This window comes from Bos indicus x Bos taurus, chromosome 5, assembly GCF_003369695.1.
Source record: "Bos indicus x Bos taurus breed Angus x Brahman F1 hybrid chromosome 5, Bos_hybrid_MaternalHap_v2.0, whole genome shotgun sequence".
Taxonomy (NCBI): domain Eukaryota; kingdom Metazoa; phylum Chordata; class Mammalia; order Artiodactyla; family Bovidae; genus Bos; species Bos indicus x Bos taurus.
The window spans coordinates 111,381,915-111,398,953 of NC_040080.1; the positions used below are offsets into that span (position 1 = coordinate 111,381,915).

General features: G+C 37.5%; 1 protein-coding gene and 1 long non-coding RNA gene across 4 annotated transcripts in view; one reads left to right on the forward strand and one right to left on the reverse strand.

The window, feature by feature from the left end:
* Positions 1–11,956, forward strand: part of LOC113893337 — a 44,371-nt gene extending 32,415 nt beyond the window's left edge. The window contains exons 3-4 of the long non-coding RNA XR_003511292.1: positions 11,417–11,517; positions 11,916–11,956. This is a non-coding gene — a long non-coding RNA (uncharacterized LOC113893337). The remainder of the gene's footprint in view (positions 1–11,416; positions 11,518–11,915) is intronic.
* The window catches only part of SYT1 (synaptotagmin 1), a 606,041-nt gene that overhangs the window by 225,510 nt on the left and 363,492 nt on the right, over positions 1–17,039 (reverse strand). For all 3 annotated transcript variants that reach the window (XM_027543295.1, XM_027543294.1, XM_027543296.1), the window contains one exon: positions 1,495–1,677. In XM_027543295.1, the coding sequence (XP_027399096.1) occupies positions 1,495–1,660 (166 nt within the window). In that variant the 5' untranslated portion in view covers positions 1,661–1,677. The remainder of the gene's footprint in view (positions 1–1,494; positions 1,678–17,039) is intronic.

The following is a 17,039-nucleotide window of genomic DNA, read 5'->3' on the forward strand; positions in this document are numbered from 1 at the left end:
TTATTGCAACAACCTGTTTTATTCTTTCTCCTTGTCCCCCTAAGCATACTTTCAACACAATAGCAAGAGTGAATTTTAAAGTTTTATTTATTTTTAAGCTTTTTATTTTATGTTGGAGTATAGCTGATTAACAGTTTTGTGATATTAACAGTTTCTGGTGGACAGCAAAGGGACTCAGCTATACATATACACGTGTCCATTCTCTTTCAAACTCCCCTCCCATTCAGGCTGCCTGATTTTTTTAAGAAAAGCCTACTTCAGATCATGGGATACCTCTGCTCAAAATGTTCCAAAGGCATTTTATTTCACTCAGAGTAAAATCCAGTTTCCTCAGAACAATTCACAAGGCTCCACATCTTGGAGCCTCAGGTTTGCCTTCTGCCATTCCCTACTTTGCTTTATTCTACCAAAGGCGCACTGAGTTCCTTTCTGTTCCAGGTGGATTCTTGCCTAAGGGGCCTTGTATTTCACAGGTTTTAGAACTTTCTCCTCCAGGTTTCCTTACAAAGGAAATCAGCTCAGATCATCCAAGCAAATAATAACCTTCTACCATCTACCCCTTTGCCTTTCCCACTTTATTCTCCTGTTTTCCATATATTATTTATTACTCCATGATGGACCATATACATTTGCCTCCTTATTGATTATTTTGTGAGGGCCAAAATCTGTTTCCCATTAGACACTAGATAAGTATCTGTGTGCTTAGCCACTCAGTCATGTCCAACTCTTTGCAACCCATGGGCTGTAGCCTGCCAGGCTCCTCTGTCCGTGGGATTTCCCAGGCAAGAATACTGTAGTAGGTTGACATTCCCTTCTCCAGGGGTCTTCCTGACCCTGGGATCAAACCCAGGTCTCCTGCGTTGTAGGTGCAGTCTTTACTGTCTGGGCCACCAGGGAAGCCCAGATAACTGTCGTATAGTAAATGTTTACATTTGAATAGAAAAGACCAACCTGAAATTTAAGATTTAAATTAAATGCCATTGATTGGACTTAGTGCTACACACACTCAAACTTAGGTTCAGTTTATGGTTTCTTTCCAGATGACCGCAAAGAAAATGTTAAAAATTGTGCAAACATTTTTGAAACATTAACATATGAGTGAAAGAAAACTAAACTTGTAATAATGGGAACGTATGTTTTTGCTATTGTTTAGGAATAATCTTTACAATGGAATAATTTCATAAATAAAGATGTAAAATACAGCACAACCCATAAACATTAATATTTTCTGGAGAGAGAGAGACATTGAAGAAGACAAAAAGAACCCACCTACATTAAACACAAGATGGATTTTCATTTATTAAGTATATTTAAATGCTTTAGAATACTCCATTTTCAAGACTATACCTTTTTATTTTTGAAATACTACCATTCTAACAATAAAAAAAAATCAAAGTTCTGCTTATGTTAAGAAGAATACTGCTTTTCGCTTCTAATGGGTAAATTGATTCTCAACCATATATTTTTACATGAGGAACAATATGTAATACTCACATGGAATTTTATGCAACTCATTCATAAACTTCTCCTTCAGCTTGGAGAAGGCATCCTCCTTCCCTTCCCCGGGACTGGCTGGCTCTGTGGCGTTGTGTGGCAGGACCGTCGCCACAGTGGTGACCGGCGGGGCTGCCAGCGCCTCGTGATGGCTCTCGCTCACCATCGTGGGTTCAGCTGAGACTGTGAGGGGAGGGAAGCAAAAAAAGCACAATTCAGAATGGCTTGCCTGACCTGGGTGAGAGCTATTCTAGAGATGAAAAGACAGGAGAGGGCACACCTGCTCACTGGGTAAATAGCACGTCATTAGCATATTACTTTATGTTGGCTCATGAAATATTTATAGAGCCACAGAGAAGGTTCTTCCCCAGAAGGGAAGGCCATACATAGTTATTGAAAGCATTCTCTCCTAACAATAGAATGAAACTGTCAAATCTCTTAAGTTACTTATGCAGGCAATTATTTGCTGTGTAGATTTAACTCTCTAACCCATGTCTTACTGAAATGCACATGAAAAAAATATTGACAACATACATGCTCTGTACTCTACACATTTTATGTGTTTTACAAGGAAAGATGAGATGAAATATTTATATTAAAACTGCTGATAAATGATAGCATACATTCAAAATGTTAGTCAATTTAAAAATGTTTGTAAAGAATACTATTGTAATATTGATAGTCCAAGATTCCTGAATGTTATATAGAAATTAATTTTTGAGTCTCATTTATTGATAGTATGCTTTCCTCCCAGTTTTTTTTTTTTTTTTTTTGACATTTACCATAGATAATACTGTGACCAGTAATTCACCTGTCTTGCTGGGTGAATTTTTGAAACCACTATAAATGTGACATGATTGACTATATTTATCAAAGCACTGATGATAAAATATGACTTGTCTAATTATTTTAGTTTATTTGGCTTGATTATATTATTGAACTATTTTATTAAATTTATTCGATTACTTTAAATGTTTACCTAGATGAAACTGTTGATACTGATGATACCTTAGCTTTCACATTTCATGTGACTCAGCAAGACTTCAATTACATACACACACAAATGCACACATATGCATGAAATATTTGTATGTATTAAAAAATGGATTTGTTCCTCTAGTGTGAGAATCACCAGATGTGATATGCATCATTACTTGTCTCCATAGGGTAGTTGAGGATATTTGAGGAATTATGGTTTATTGTGGGATTTAAAGGAAATGATTGTGCTAAATAAAATAACGAAGTACAACAGTGTCATCATTAAATTAAAGGTATAGTATCTGTTTCAGCTCAATTTCTGTCATGTTCTGAAAGTGGAATGTCATTCCTGGGATGAGCCTGATGTTCAGCTGATCCCTCTAACTGGGTACACACTTGTTCACAGCTTTTGTGCACACAGATATTTGGGTTCTTTCTCTTGGATTACTAAATATTTTCATATTTCCCCAGTTTATTCTGGAATGTAAAACATTTCTATATGTAAGTTGAATGGTCCAAAAGACAATAGGAAAAATAATGCATGTTAAAGAGAGTCAACATGTACAAAATGACCTGAAAGTTTATTCAGTATTTTTTGCTATTGCTGCTAAGGAAGTAAATGAATGTTTCTGTAATTTGCAAAAAAGATCCTTTTCAGACATAAGGTATACCTGGAAGGTGTTTCGTTACAAAAGGTAATATTTATAAACTTGTAAATTAGTAACCAATGATATTATCCCAACTTTTTCTGATTAAAAAAAATCAAGAAAAGATTATGCAAGAAATATACAGGCAATATTTCTTTTTAGTTAAAGTATACCATGAGAAATTAAAAAAGTCTTTTGCAAGTTATAAAGATAAAATGGGCAGTTAAGGATCTTATATACTAACAAAGACTAATTACTGAATTTATTTTTATTATTTTATATTCTGAGAGATATTGTCTGTAAATAACAAAACTAAGATAGTTACGTTGCTCTTGAAAATCCATATTTATGGAAATAAGATGCTTATGAAGAAGCATCATTTTGCTGATGTAAAAAGTAGCCAGTTATTCACTCCTGACTACTGTGATGACTTCATATTCTCATATACTTTGGTGCATGTGGCCTTGTTTGTTTATTCAGAAAAAAAATTTATGTTCTACTCAACTCTTGATAAAAAAAAAAAGCCAACAATTACTGAGGATTTGGTAAGTGGTTTAGATATAGGAAATCAGAGTTCCTACACTACTCCCATGGAGAAGGCAATGGCACCCCACTCCAGTACTCTTGCCTGGAAAATCCATGGACAGAGGAGCCTGGTAGGCTGCAGTCCATGGGATCGCTAAGAGTCGGGAATGACTGAGCGACTTCACTTTCACTTTTCACTTTCATGCATTGGAGAAGGAAATGGCAACCCACTACAGTGTTCTGGCCTGGAGAATCCCAGGGACGGGGAGCCTGGTGGGCTGCCGTCTCTGGGGTCGCACAGAGTCGGACACGACTGAAGCGACTTAGCAGCAGCAGCAGCACACTACTCCCATGAGATAAGTGTAATTAGCACCCATTTTACAGGTGAGGAGACTATGACCAGTTGGTTAATGGATAGTAGTAATTAGTGGGGTTGAGATTTGTACCTAGGTGTCCTAGCTGCTAGTATCAGAGATATGTATACTATAAGACTAAAATCTAGTAAAATTGCTTTTTGAAAGAGCTTTGGACCATAGCCCTTAGTAAGTAGTACGTTGTGTATTGTGCTCCAGTATACACACTCTTCCACTATATGTTATATTTGGAACACATTTCGCATTGGGAAACTTGTCCTTGCTATGTGTGAAAAATTCTGATATGTTCCATTCTATTCTGTTCTATTTTAGTAAATTCTAATTATGCTTATTAGCTTCACAAACCACTATTGGTTTCATAACTGTTTGGAAAATTACTATAGTAAGGGACCTGTTAAGATACAATAATACTAAACAAGGCTAATAAAAACTGAAGATGCCATTTATTAAGAATTTACTATGTGCCAAAATGCTGGCATTGATTTTTAAGTATAATATCCTCAATTTCTTCCTGAAACTCTGAAAAGTAACTTGGTCTTATTTTATAGGGGAAAAAAAAGGATTGTGAAGAGATTAAGTGACTTGTTCTACACAGATTTAGCCTGATCCAAGGTTCCTTCCACTAATCTTCTTCAATAATAACATTTAAGTGTTATTAAGCAATTAAATCACTACCGGAAAGGTATTTTATGATTTTCTTTTGAGTTGGAAAAAATTTTGCATTTCTATTTTCAAGTTTACCAGTGAATAGAAACACAAGTCACCTTACTAACAGAAAAGAGATTGATTAATTTTAGAGTTATAGTTACTGAGTTTGTTAAAGTGGAATTTAACATCTTGGAGTGTGCCAAGAGAGATATTATTGAATAGAAAAATAAATTCTCCCCCAGAAGAAAGCTGAAGGTCACAAGCAAGCAATTATAAAATATATACATATTGTCCCTGGGGGGAAAAAAAAACAGAGCTTAATTTCACAAATAGTCAAAGAACTGAAAGTTAATATATATTCATTGTAAACATGGATAAATATAGATGTGAAGGTGAGTATACAAAAATCTTGACAATGGGTAAAAGGCCATAGTTTAGGAAAATACTTTACAGAGGCCAAAGTAAGAGAACATAGTCTATAGAAGCACTCATTTATTTTTTCTAGAAATTCACAATAAAGAATTAATATAAGGATGTTTATAGTAACTTATTTGTAGTATTTTAAGACCAGAAATTACCTAACAGAGACATTAAAATTATGATAATCCATAAAATAATGTTATTAAAATTAAAGGTAAATGTTTACGAATCTGGAAATATATTACAGTATTAGATGAAAATGTGAAAGTGAAGTTGCTCAGTCTTGCCGACTCTTAGCGACCCCATGGACTGCAGCCTACCAGGCTCCTCCATCCATGGGATTTTCCAGGCAAGAGTACTGGAGTGGGGTGCCATTGCCTTCTCCCAAACATTATATAAAGTATGTCCAATTTCTCTGGATAAGATTTTTTTGTAAAAAAAAGGTTGGAAAGATATACTTAAAAATATCAACATTGTGGTAGTATATTCACTTTTTTTAATGTATGTTTACATTTTCAACATATTGTAAGCCTAAATTGTTTTAAATTATGCATAGGGAGAAAAGCTTTAAAACTGTTTTGCTCTTGAGGAAACTGTACCTTGCAAAAAGAGATTTATTTCCTAACATCAGATTTTCAAAAAAATCCTTTACGATGTAATAGAAAAAGCTAAACTGCTAGAAAGAAGGATTCAGCTACATGTTTAGCAAATATAATATGCAAAATGGTGACTGGGTAAAATAGAATGTAGAAATATTTTTAAGGTATCATGAAGGCTGATACATTTGTGGTATAAAATGAGGAAAATCAGGATTTTTGGTTGCCATGACAACTTCCCTCTGTTCCTTATATTTATTCTACTTAGTAGGACTTTAATTATGTCTATCTCTGGGTCTACAAATTGATATGGATTTCTCAGCTTATACAGTGAGATAGTCTACCAACCTGCATCAACATAATGATTTTTTTGTTGAAAGAACTATTTCTATCTGTGTTTAAGTATTGCATTTTATCATAATAGCATGCAAAATAAAAGGGCAAACAGGAGAAGAAGGTCAAAAAATATTGAAAAGTACATTATTACTAAGAAAAGTCTTTGAATGTAGAAATGCTCCAAACTGAAAGTAATTCTTGCAGAAACTATTACAGAACCCAGGAGATACCACAGAATGTATTAGTATGTATTTTTGAGGTGGAGGGCAACATGTAGTGATTTTATTCCATCAGAATGTTCTTTGACTTCCTGTAAGTGTAGGTGAAAATCCTAAGAAGATGCCCTGTGTGTCCTTCCCCCCACTTCAGAATGAGGCCTTCAGCTTCAGGGAGGGCTCTTGCCGACAACTCACAGCTGAGAAATCTCTCCTAAAGAAATGCCTTTGGCTAAAGGGAACTGCTTTGCCAAGGCTTAAACCCACTTCCCCGGGGACAGCCCACATCCAGTGCCTGGGATGCCAGTGGAAAGGTCTGTCCCCCTGTCTTAATTTGGTTCATCTCTGAAGTACCCTCTGGGATCAGCTAAAAGCTGTGGTAACTGCATGTCAGTTTCAGCAACGCTCCTTGCCTAAGCCTGCTTCCACCACTCTCTTAACATGGAAAGCATTCCCTAGTAAGCTACCTCTGACTCAGGGCAGCTTTCCAGGGAATCCAACTTATGATACCCACTCTGAAAGATTTTGGGGAAAAAAAAATGAACCACTGTCAAAAGCTTCATTTAAATTCTTTCCCAACCCAAGGATCCTTAGGCAGTAAGTGAACTCTTGCAGCATGATCAAAACCCTCTACAAGTTTGCAAATGTTTGAATTCGAGGCTTCAGGTGTACTGTCTCTCTCTTTATATACTTTCCCTTGCAGGAAGTAAGAGGACAGCCAGAGATTGTATGATCCCTGTCATGGCAGGAGAAAGGGGACTTCTGGCGACAATGCCAATAAAATGGCAAGAGAGAAAACGTTGTTTATCAGAACTTAGAGCAAATGGAGGAGAAGGCAATGGCATCCCACTCCAGTACTCTTGCCTGGAGAATCCCATGGGTGGAGGAGCCTGGTAGGCTGCAGTCCATGGGGTCGCTAAGAGTCTGACACAACTGAGCGACTTCACTTTCACTTTTCACTTTCATGCACTGGAGAAGGAAATGGCAACCCACTCCAGTGTTCTTGCCTGGAGAATCCCAGGGATGGGGGAGCCTGGTGGGCTGCCGTCTATGGGGTCGCACAGAGTCGGACACGACTGAAGTGACTCAGCAGCAGCAGAGTAAATGGAAGCATACCATGCAGCCTATCTTCATGAAACCATAAAACATACAGGGTCGTGGGCCATTTTTCTTCAAAATATTGATTCAAAATATATCCAGGTATGTCCAGATTTTACCTATTTGTTTCATCACAGCAGTCTCCTAAGAGGTGCAGGAAGAATCCTGCTTAAGAGTGTGGTTCTCAGCCAGTATCTCTCATAGGTGTCTGCAAATTGTATACAAATGCACCTGGTTAGCTTTACTTTGAAAAAAGAGTCAACATTCCTCCTCAGTCCCATAAATCCTGCTGCTGCTGCTGCTAAGTCACTTCGGTCGTGTCTGACCCTGTGTAACCTCATAGACGGCAGCCCACCAGGTTCCTCTGTCCCTGGGATTCTCCAGGCAAGAACACTGAATACTGAGATGTCCTTAATATGTGAATCCCAGTGCTTGCCCATCTGTAGCCCCTTTCCACGGGAACTTCCTGCTCACAGACTCTAATGGTGTAAAAGGATCTATGTTGATTACACCATCACCCCATGGATGCAGCAAGTTTAAGGAAGAATGAATATCTAATTCAAGAACACCTCACTTAGATGCTGGCCTGAGGCCAATGACACTCTTCAGCATGAAAAGCTGAGTGAGGCCAATAAGATTCTCTCCTTCAGGAATTGAAGCTATGAGATACCCTAAAGAAAGTGAAGCACAGAGAAGAGAAGCAGCATGCGCGCCGCCCCAGAGTTAATAAGTAAGAGTCAGGGTTCCAAAGGCAACTGATCCCAGGGCTCACGTCTGTGACCACTGTGCAGTCCTGCCCTCTGGCTGTCCTGCTTGCTTTGGCTTGGTTTTCAGTTCTTTCTGAGTTTCACTGCATAGTATCTTGCAAAAACTAATATTGATTGTAATCTGAGTACCTGTACCTTATTAATCAAGAAAGCATAATGAGAAGTAAAATCTGCTATGTGGGTTCACTAGGCTGAGTTGTTTCTGGAGTATCTGGATTTATAGCCAGAGGTGCTGAATTCTGTCACTCGGTCCGCTCTACATTCCTAACTGGATGTGTGTGGAGGAGTGAAGGCACCGACGACGCTGAGACATGGCGCCCCTATTGTGCACGTTTATCAAGGTGCCTGGGAGATGCACTGGTAGTGCAGTGATTAAAACATTCAACTGTGAATACATTTTTTTTCCCACAATACATTTTTCTCCACGTTTTTACATCTGTGAAATGAGGATTTATTTTCCTTATAATCGATGGCATCTCACTATCACTGTCAGCCAGGCCTGTGCACACCCAACTGTCTTCTTACTTCCATTGATGTTCCAGTAACAAATCATTTAAGGGCCATTTGAGGAAGAGATCTGAATCCTGGCGGTGGTCTGAAGCTTTCTATTGAAAGCTCATACACTCAAACTAGCAGAATGAGAGTCAAACAGTTAGGAAGATTTTAGAAGCACTAATGGAACAATGTTTAAAGAAATGCTTTATCAAACACTCTTGATGGCATGAAGGAAAATGGTGTGTAAGAAAAAGATGGGTATCATCAGCTCTGAGCTGAGAACAGATTTAGAAATCTTTGTAATTTATTAACCAATCTCTTTTGCTTTTATTTTCCTTATCTGAATACATGAAAATGACACAAAATAAAATCTGTCTAAGTCAATGATCATTCAAAAAGTACAAAATAAAAATTCAAGTCATATGAAACCATTTCTTGACATAGTTTGCAGTACTTTTTGTTATTGGTCTATGAAATATTGCTGCATCTTATAATTAATGGTTTCTTAGAGTACATGAAATAGACATTTCCTAAAGAATAAGAGAAAGCATGAGCATTGTTTACAAATAATATATTACAAAGTAATAAACTGTATAAAATTTTAAGCAAACCGAGTTATTCATTCCCAGAAGATAAATCACAATTATATTTAATAACTATAGTCAACACAAATTTCAGAACTAGCTAAAAGAAAAACGAATCCCTGAGCCAAATGAAAACCATATTCACTGTGACATTATTTCCCCCCTTAGATTTATAATATAGAGAATTAAAAAATGGAAGCAATACATATCCAACTCAAAACCCAAGTACTGAATTACTGTGGTAATGATACAGAAAATCAAGAATTTTTATACAAATTGAAAATTTCCCACCTATAATAGGGAAAGAAATCTTGGAAATTGGGATATCAGAGATGTTTCTAAAGCATTTAATAATAAATTCACAAATTTAACATTTTTTTTCCTAGTAATCCACATATGTACACCCATTTCTCTACTAATGAAGTTTCAAAAACTATAATTTATTTTCAAAGCATCACTCAATAACGGAGAACTTTTATAGCTTTAAAAGGCCTCCCAAGATTTTGGTAAGAATGACAGGGTCATGATCAAGAAAAGACAGTAAGAGAGCTATTTCAGATGCATCATAAAGACTTCAAGTGCATTTTGTAGTGTTTAAAAATGAGAGTTAAAGTCTCCCTTTTTAATTTTTTGATTAAAAAAGACATGAAAGCCTAGAGATGGAAAGGCAATTTTGCACGGATTAATCTGGCATAATTTTCATTAACAGTGTTTTTGTGTACAATATTAATTGAAATTACCTCTTGTGTTGTTGTTTAGTCACTAAGTTGTGTCTGACTCTTTTGTGACCCCGTGGACTGTAGCCCACCAGGCTCCTCGGTCCATGGGATTTCTCAGGCAAGAATAGTGGAGTGGGTTGCCATTTCCAGGGGATCTTCCTGACTCAGGGATAAACCCGTGTCTCCTACACTGCAGGCAGATTCTTTACCACAGAGCCAGCTGGGAACCACATCTCCTGTATACAATAAGATAAAACTCGATGCTTTTGGCAGTTTTGGAACAGACACAGGTTAATTGGATCAAGCCAACTGACTCTCAAAATGTTTTCTGTAGCAGTAACAGAATAATCATTTGGAATTCCCATTCTCCATTGCCTTGCTGAAATCTTGCTCTGAACTCTTGCTGTTTCTGAGCTGCAGCACTTGAAATAAAATGTAAGCTTGTGACTCAAAGCCCTCTTTGATCAAACAGTGTGCAAATTGTCATAGTTTTGTTACACAGGGAAGGAAAACTTTAAAATTCATCTATCCACAATTCAGATTGTGTTAAATACGATGGAAATTGCTGCAGTATCCAGTTAAAAACAGTATATTAATAAAGAAAATACCTAACACTTAATAAGCCTGTACTATTAGCAGACATTTTTTAAGAGCTTGAAACATAGCTCATTTAATGCTCACTAACTAAACCCTAGGAGTCAGGCCATAGTATGTCTTTTATAGACAAGAAACTTTACCAAAGCTTGCATAGCTAGTAAATGTTGGAACGAGGCTTTGAATTGCAACAGGGCCCATGGAATTTTGCCTCACTAATAAATAAATACATGTTGAATGAATAATTGTGCACCTAGAGTGTGTCTGGCATGATACTGGGTGCTCTAGATATTTTAAGAAGTTCGTTCACCATCTGTATGCATCCCTATGCATGTGGATACATATAGATGGTTTAAATCCAATGTGATATATGCTCACCTCATGCGAAGAGTTGACTCATTGGAAAAGACTCTGATGCTGGGAGGGATTGGGGGCAGGAGGAGAAGGGGACGACAGAGGATGAGATGGCTGGATGGCATCACTGACTCGATGGACGTGAGTCTGAGTGAACTCCGGGAGTTGGTGATGGACAGGGAGGCCTGGCGTGCTGCGATTCATGGGGTCGCAAAGAGTCGGACATGACTGATTGACTGAACTGAACTGAGAAGTGATTATGAAAGACTGAACTGAGAGGACACACCAGGTAGAAAACCACACTGGGATTTAAATATCTGTGTAGTTGGTCCTGAAGGCTAAGTTTATATACTAAATATATCGGATACGAAGTCTTAAAAAGTGATTTGGCTTATTCTTCCTGAATTCAGCCTCCATTAGTGTGCTAATGAATTCATATGGGATCTGAGACTTGAATGAACAATACACGCAACTTACCAAATAATAATAAACAAGATCATGGGTTAGCTGCTTATCTAACAGTTATTCCTTCCTTCTTATTTTGGATAAGCCATATTTTTTATTTTTTCCAGGTAACTACTACCCCTAATCCCCCGCTCCTGGGTAAATCTTACTGTCTCTGTGTCAGTCATGGTCATCCCATACTTCTTCCCAATGGATGGTTAGTACAATGGTAAGTGATCCAGTCTGGGCCTTTGTGGTGTAAGAGGAAGTCTAATGGGACTTGGAAATCTACTGGGTGATGTCTGGGAAAGTTTTTCTAACGCCTAAAAATATATGCACAGGAAGTAATTTATCTTTCATTGGTTGGTGTTATATTTGTGTGTGGCAGCTAGAACTGCTTGTAACCATGTTGTGATCATGAGAGAATCTAGTAAAGGAGAAGACGGATGCTTTAGGGGTAAAGGAGCTGAAAGCAGGGAGGAATCATGGTGCTCAGGATAGGCTGAGCTGCTGTACTATTTAACCCTACAACCACCATACCTTGGAACTTCTTGCAATGAGAGATAGTATAGTTCCTTTATAATTTAATCCATTTTGTGTTGTGTTTGGTGTTGCCTACAATCCTAGGTGTTACCAGTGGTAAAGAATCTACCTGCCAAAGTAGGAGACACAAGAGACAAAGCTTCAATCCCTGGGTCGGCAAGATCCCCTCGAGAAGGAAATGGCAACTCACTGCAGTATTCTTGCCAGGAAAATTCCATGGTCAGAGGAGCCTGGAACGCTATAGTCCATGGGATCACAAGGAGTTGGACACAGCTGCATGCATGCACACTCAGAGTCAAAAGCTAGCAATTACAAATACTTTCTAACGTGATCTCCACAATAACAAAAATGAAATATCTTCCATAGGCTTATTTTCTACTATGCCATGCTAAGGCTGCTTCCTCATATTCTTTACTGTGTGTGTATCTGACCTCTAGTTTTTGATTCTTAGTCTAGGAGACACTTATTACATTTTCTCCTAATCAGAAGAGACTCTTTCTCTACATGCCATGAATTATGGCAAAGATCATAGTCCTGCATCCTAAAGTGCTAGATAAATACAAACTGAATTGATTTGAAGTACCAGAAAATTTTGGCTTTGTCATTGGTTCTAATTTAGAAGATTTTAAAGGTTTAGGTAATCTAATTTTGTACATTTTATTCAACTTGAATGATCTATGTTCTAATATGTCCATCACTAATCAAAGTGTGTGAGTTTGGGGACATTGTACAACTGTTGATTCACTTGGAATATTATAGCAGTAAATCAGGGGGAACCAAACACTTGGAAAGCATATTTGAAAGGTAGGTACCCTAACATATCTATTACATGGCACACTCTTCAAGCGTTTCTTTGTTGTTCAGTCGCCAAGTCATGTCCGACTCTCTGCAGCCCCATGAACTGCAGCATGCCAGTTCCTTAGTGGGTTCCTTTTCTTTTGCTTCTCCTCCTCTCACATTTAAGGATCACTGTGAAAAATATGACTTTGATAAAAACTGTTATTGATAGTTTTTTTTAACCTTCATTTAGCCAGCAATTGGACTCAATGCCATTTCCATTTGAATAGTTCACTAACAGGACAGATGAATATATCACAGTTTGTAACTTAGATCTTCAAAGGAAGAATTCAGTGTAATAGTTTGATGTTGAGAAACACGACCTGCAAATATCCTCTCATTTGCATAATCAGGCATTCTGGCTTACTGACAGCAATATGTAGAGTCAAATTGCTTTTTCATTGTAGATTTAGTAATTATAGGCACTATAATTTTCTTGACATAAAGTCATTCTGTGTGTAGTCTTATCTCTTTAGGTTTTTCCCCAAGCATATGAATAACTTGATATTATGACACGATGGAAGAAAACTGAAAAGTGATCTAAAGTACTTGTCCTGAATGTGCCCATCTTCCTCTTTGAAAGCTGTGGGATGACTTACTCTCAGAATGCCATATTACAACAATTTTCTGATATTCTCAATTAAAAAGTATCTCTACCTTACTGTGAAGCAACAGATGCAGGGAAGATTTACAACTTGCCCCATTGTGTAGCTCAAGAACACTGATGTTTAGAACCTCAGGTTTATTTAAACACCTGGTTATAAACTATGATGCACTTGTTGGGAGAAAATGATATTTAGCCAAACTTTTTTTTTCATTCATGCCATTAATATGCAACTGCTTTTCCTTAAAATAGGTAATAGCAATAGCTGAATCTCAATTAATATCCAACTAAGAAGATATTTTAGAATGAGGGCACACTGTTACAGAGTCGTCACTGAATGTCATATTACAGATAAACTAACACTTTTACCAAGGTACAAGTATACTAATAGCATGAATAAAATATGAGTGCTGATTTCAATCAACTAAAAGTCACCCTGTATTATAGAAGGTGAAATAGAGAATCGAATAGGAGCTATGACTTAATGTCATTTCACTTGTTTACCAGAGATTTTATTTTTGGACATCACCTGGGGACTTTTGAAATCAAAGACCAAATCAGTGAGAAAAAATAGCAACCAAAACCAAAACAAAACCCAAACTCAAACCAAAAGACTGTGAAAGCTTTGTGCCAAACAAAGAAAGAAAAAGGATGAATACTAGCAAAGCACCACTAAAATTAATGGAGTAAAATTATAAAATTGAAGTGAAATATGAGGGTTTTTATAGCAACAACTTCAAATCACATAATATTCAAGGCTAGAAGTAGAAAGAACAGGCAAAATATAGCTCTATTAGAAACCTTCAAGCTACACAGGTGAAAATAATAACATAAAGGAAAAATAAATAAAAATGTAGGAATTAGGATGTAAAAATGATAAAATCCATTAAGGGGCAAGGAGACCTAACCCAAGAATTGAACCCAGGTCTCCCACATCAGAGGCAGATTCTTTACCATCTGAGCCTTCAGGGAAGCCTACAAGGTAAGTAGTGTAGTTAAAGGAGGAGCTTGTGAGCACACATGAGCTCGTGGATGGCCAGCTTGAGAGGGATCTCAGTTCTGACTTTTGTCTTAGCTATAAACATAAGAGCATTCTAAGCCAGTGTTTCACAAACCAGACAAAGAAGCCACAAAAAAAGAAAACTACAGGCCGATATCACTGATGAACATAGATACAAAAATCCTCATATTAAAAACATATTAATTATATCATACTAAAAAGATCTTAAAAAGATCAGACATATCCTTACAAATAGCTGTGAAAAGAAGAGAAGCGAAAAGCAAAGGAGAAAAGGAAAGATATAAGCATCTGAATGCAGAGTTCCTAAGAATAGCAAGGAGAGATAAGAAAGCCTTCCTCAGAGATCAGTGCAAAGAAATAGAGGAAAACAACAGAATGGGAAAGACTAGAGATCTCTTCAAGAAAATTAGAGATACCAAGGGAACATTTCATGCAAAGATGGGCTTGCTTGATACAGGACAGAAATCGTATGGACCTAAGAGAAGCAGAAGATATTAAGAAGAGGTAGCAAGAATACACAGGAGAACTGTACAAAAAAGAGATTCACAACCCAGATAATCATGATGGTGTGATCACTCACCTAGAGCCAGATATCCTGGAATGTGGAGTCAAGTGGGCCTTAGAAAGCATCACTATGAACAAAGCTAGTGGAGGTGATGGAATTCCAGTTGAGCTATTTCAATCCTGAAAGATGATGCTTTGAAAGTGCTGCACTCAATATGCCAGCAATTTTGCAAAACTCAGCAGTAGCCATAGGACTAGAAAAGGTCAGTTTTCATTCCAATCCCAAAGAAAGCCAATGCCAAAGAATGCTCAAATTACCACACAATTGCACTCATCTCACACGCTAGTAAAGTAATGCTCAAAATTCTCCAAGCCAGGCTTCAGCAATATGTGAACCGTGAACTTCCAGATATTCAAGCTGCTTTTAGAAAAGGCAGAGGAATCAGAGATCAAATTGCCAACATCCATTGGTTCATCAAAAAAGCAAGAAAGTTCCAGAAAAACATCTATTTCTGCTTTATTGATTATGCCAAAGCCTTTGACTGTGTGGATCACAATAAACTGTGGAAAATTCTGAAAGAGATGGGAATACCAGACCACCTGATCTGCCTCTTGAGAAATCTATATGCAGGTCAGGAAGCAACAGTTAAAATGGACATGGAATAACAGACTAGTTCCAAATAGGAAAAAGAGTACCTCAAGGCTGTATATTGTCACCCTGCTTATTTAACTTATATGCAGAGTACATATTGAGAAACGCTGGGCTGGAAGAAACACAAGCTGAAATCAAGATTGCCAGGAGAAAGATCAATAAGCTCAGATATGCAGATGTCACCACCCTTATGGCAGAAAGTGAAGAGGAACTAAAAAGCCTCTTGATGAAAGTGAAAGAGGAGAGTGAAAAAGTTGGCTTAAAGCTCAACATTCAGAAAACGAACATCATGGCATCTGGTCCCATCACTTCATGGGAAATAAATGGGGAAACAGTGTCAGACTTTATTTTTCTGGGCTCCAAAATCACTGCAAATGGTGATTGCAGCCATGAAACTAAAAGATGCTTACTCCTTGGAAGAAAAGTTATGACCAACCTAGATAGCATATTAAAAAGCAGAGATATTACTTTGCCAACAAAGGTCCGTCTAGTCAAAACCATAGTTTTTCCAGTGGTCTTGTATGGATGTGAGAGTTGGACTGTGAAGAAGGCTGAGCACCAAAGAATTGATGCTTTTGAACTGTGGTGTTGGAGAAGACTCTTGAGAGTCCCTTGGACTGCAAGGAGATCCAACCAGTCCATCCTAAAGGAGATCAGTCCTGGGTGTTCACTGGAAGGACTGATGCTAAAGCTGAAACTCCAGTACTTTGGCCACCTCATGTGAAGAGTTGACTCATTGGAAAAGACCCTGATGCTGGGAGGGATTGAGGGCAGGAGGAGAAGGGGATGACAGAGGATGAGATGGCTGGATGGCATCACTGACTTGATGGACATGAGTTTGAGTGTACTCTGGGAGTTGGTGATGGACAGGGAAGCCTGGCGTGCTGCAATTCATGGGGTTACCAAGAGTTGGACACGACTGAGTGACTGAACTGAACTGCATATGTATTAAAAAGACCATGTATTCGGAGCAAGTGGGCTTTATCCTAAGGATGCAAGCTTTCTTCAATATTTTCAAGTCAGTCAATGTGATACATCACATTAACAAACTGAAGGATAAAAACCGTACAATTATCTCAGTAGAGGCAGAGAAAGCCTTTGACAAAATTTAACACCCATTTATGATAAAAACTCTCCAAAAAGCAGGCATAGAAGGAACATACCTCAACATAATAAAAGCCATATATGATAAATCCACAGCAAACACTATCCTCAATGGTGAAAAATTGAAAACTCTTCCCCTAAAGTCAGGAACAAGACAAGGGTGCCCACTCTTACCACTACTATTCAACATTGTTTTGGAATTTTTAGCCACACAAATCAGAGAAGAGAAAAAAATAAAAGGAATCCAGATTGGAAAAGAAGTAAAATTCTCTGTTCTTAGATGACATTATGCTCTACATAGAAAACCCTAAAGACACCACCAGAAAATTACTAGAGCTAATCAATGAATATAGTAAAATTGCAGGACATAAAATTAATACAAAGAAATCCTTTGCATTCCTACACAGTAACAATGAGAAAACAGAAAGAGAAATTAAGGAAACAATCCCATTCACCATTGTGACAAAAAGAATAAAATACTTGGAA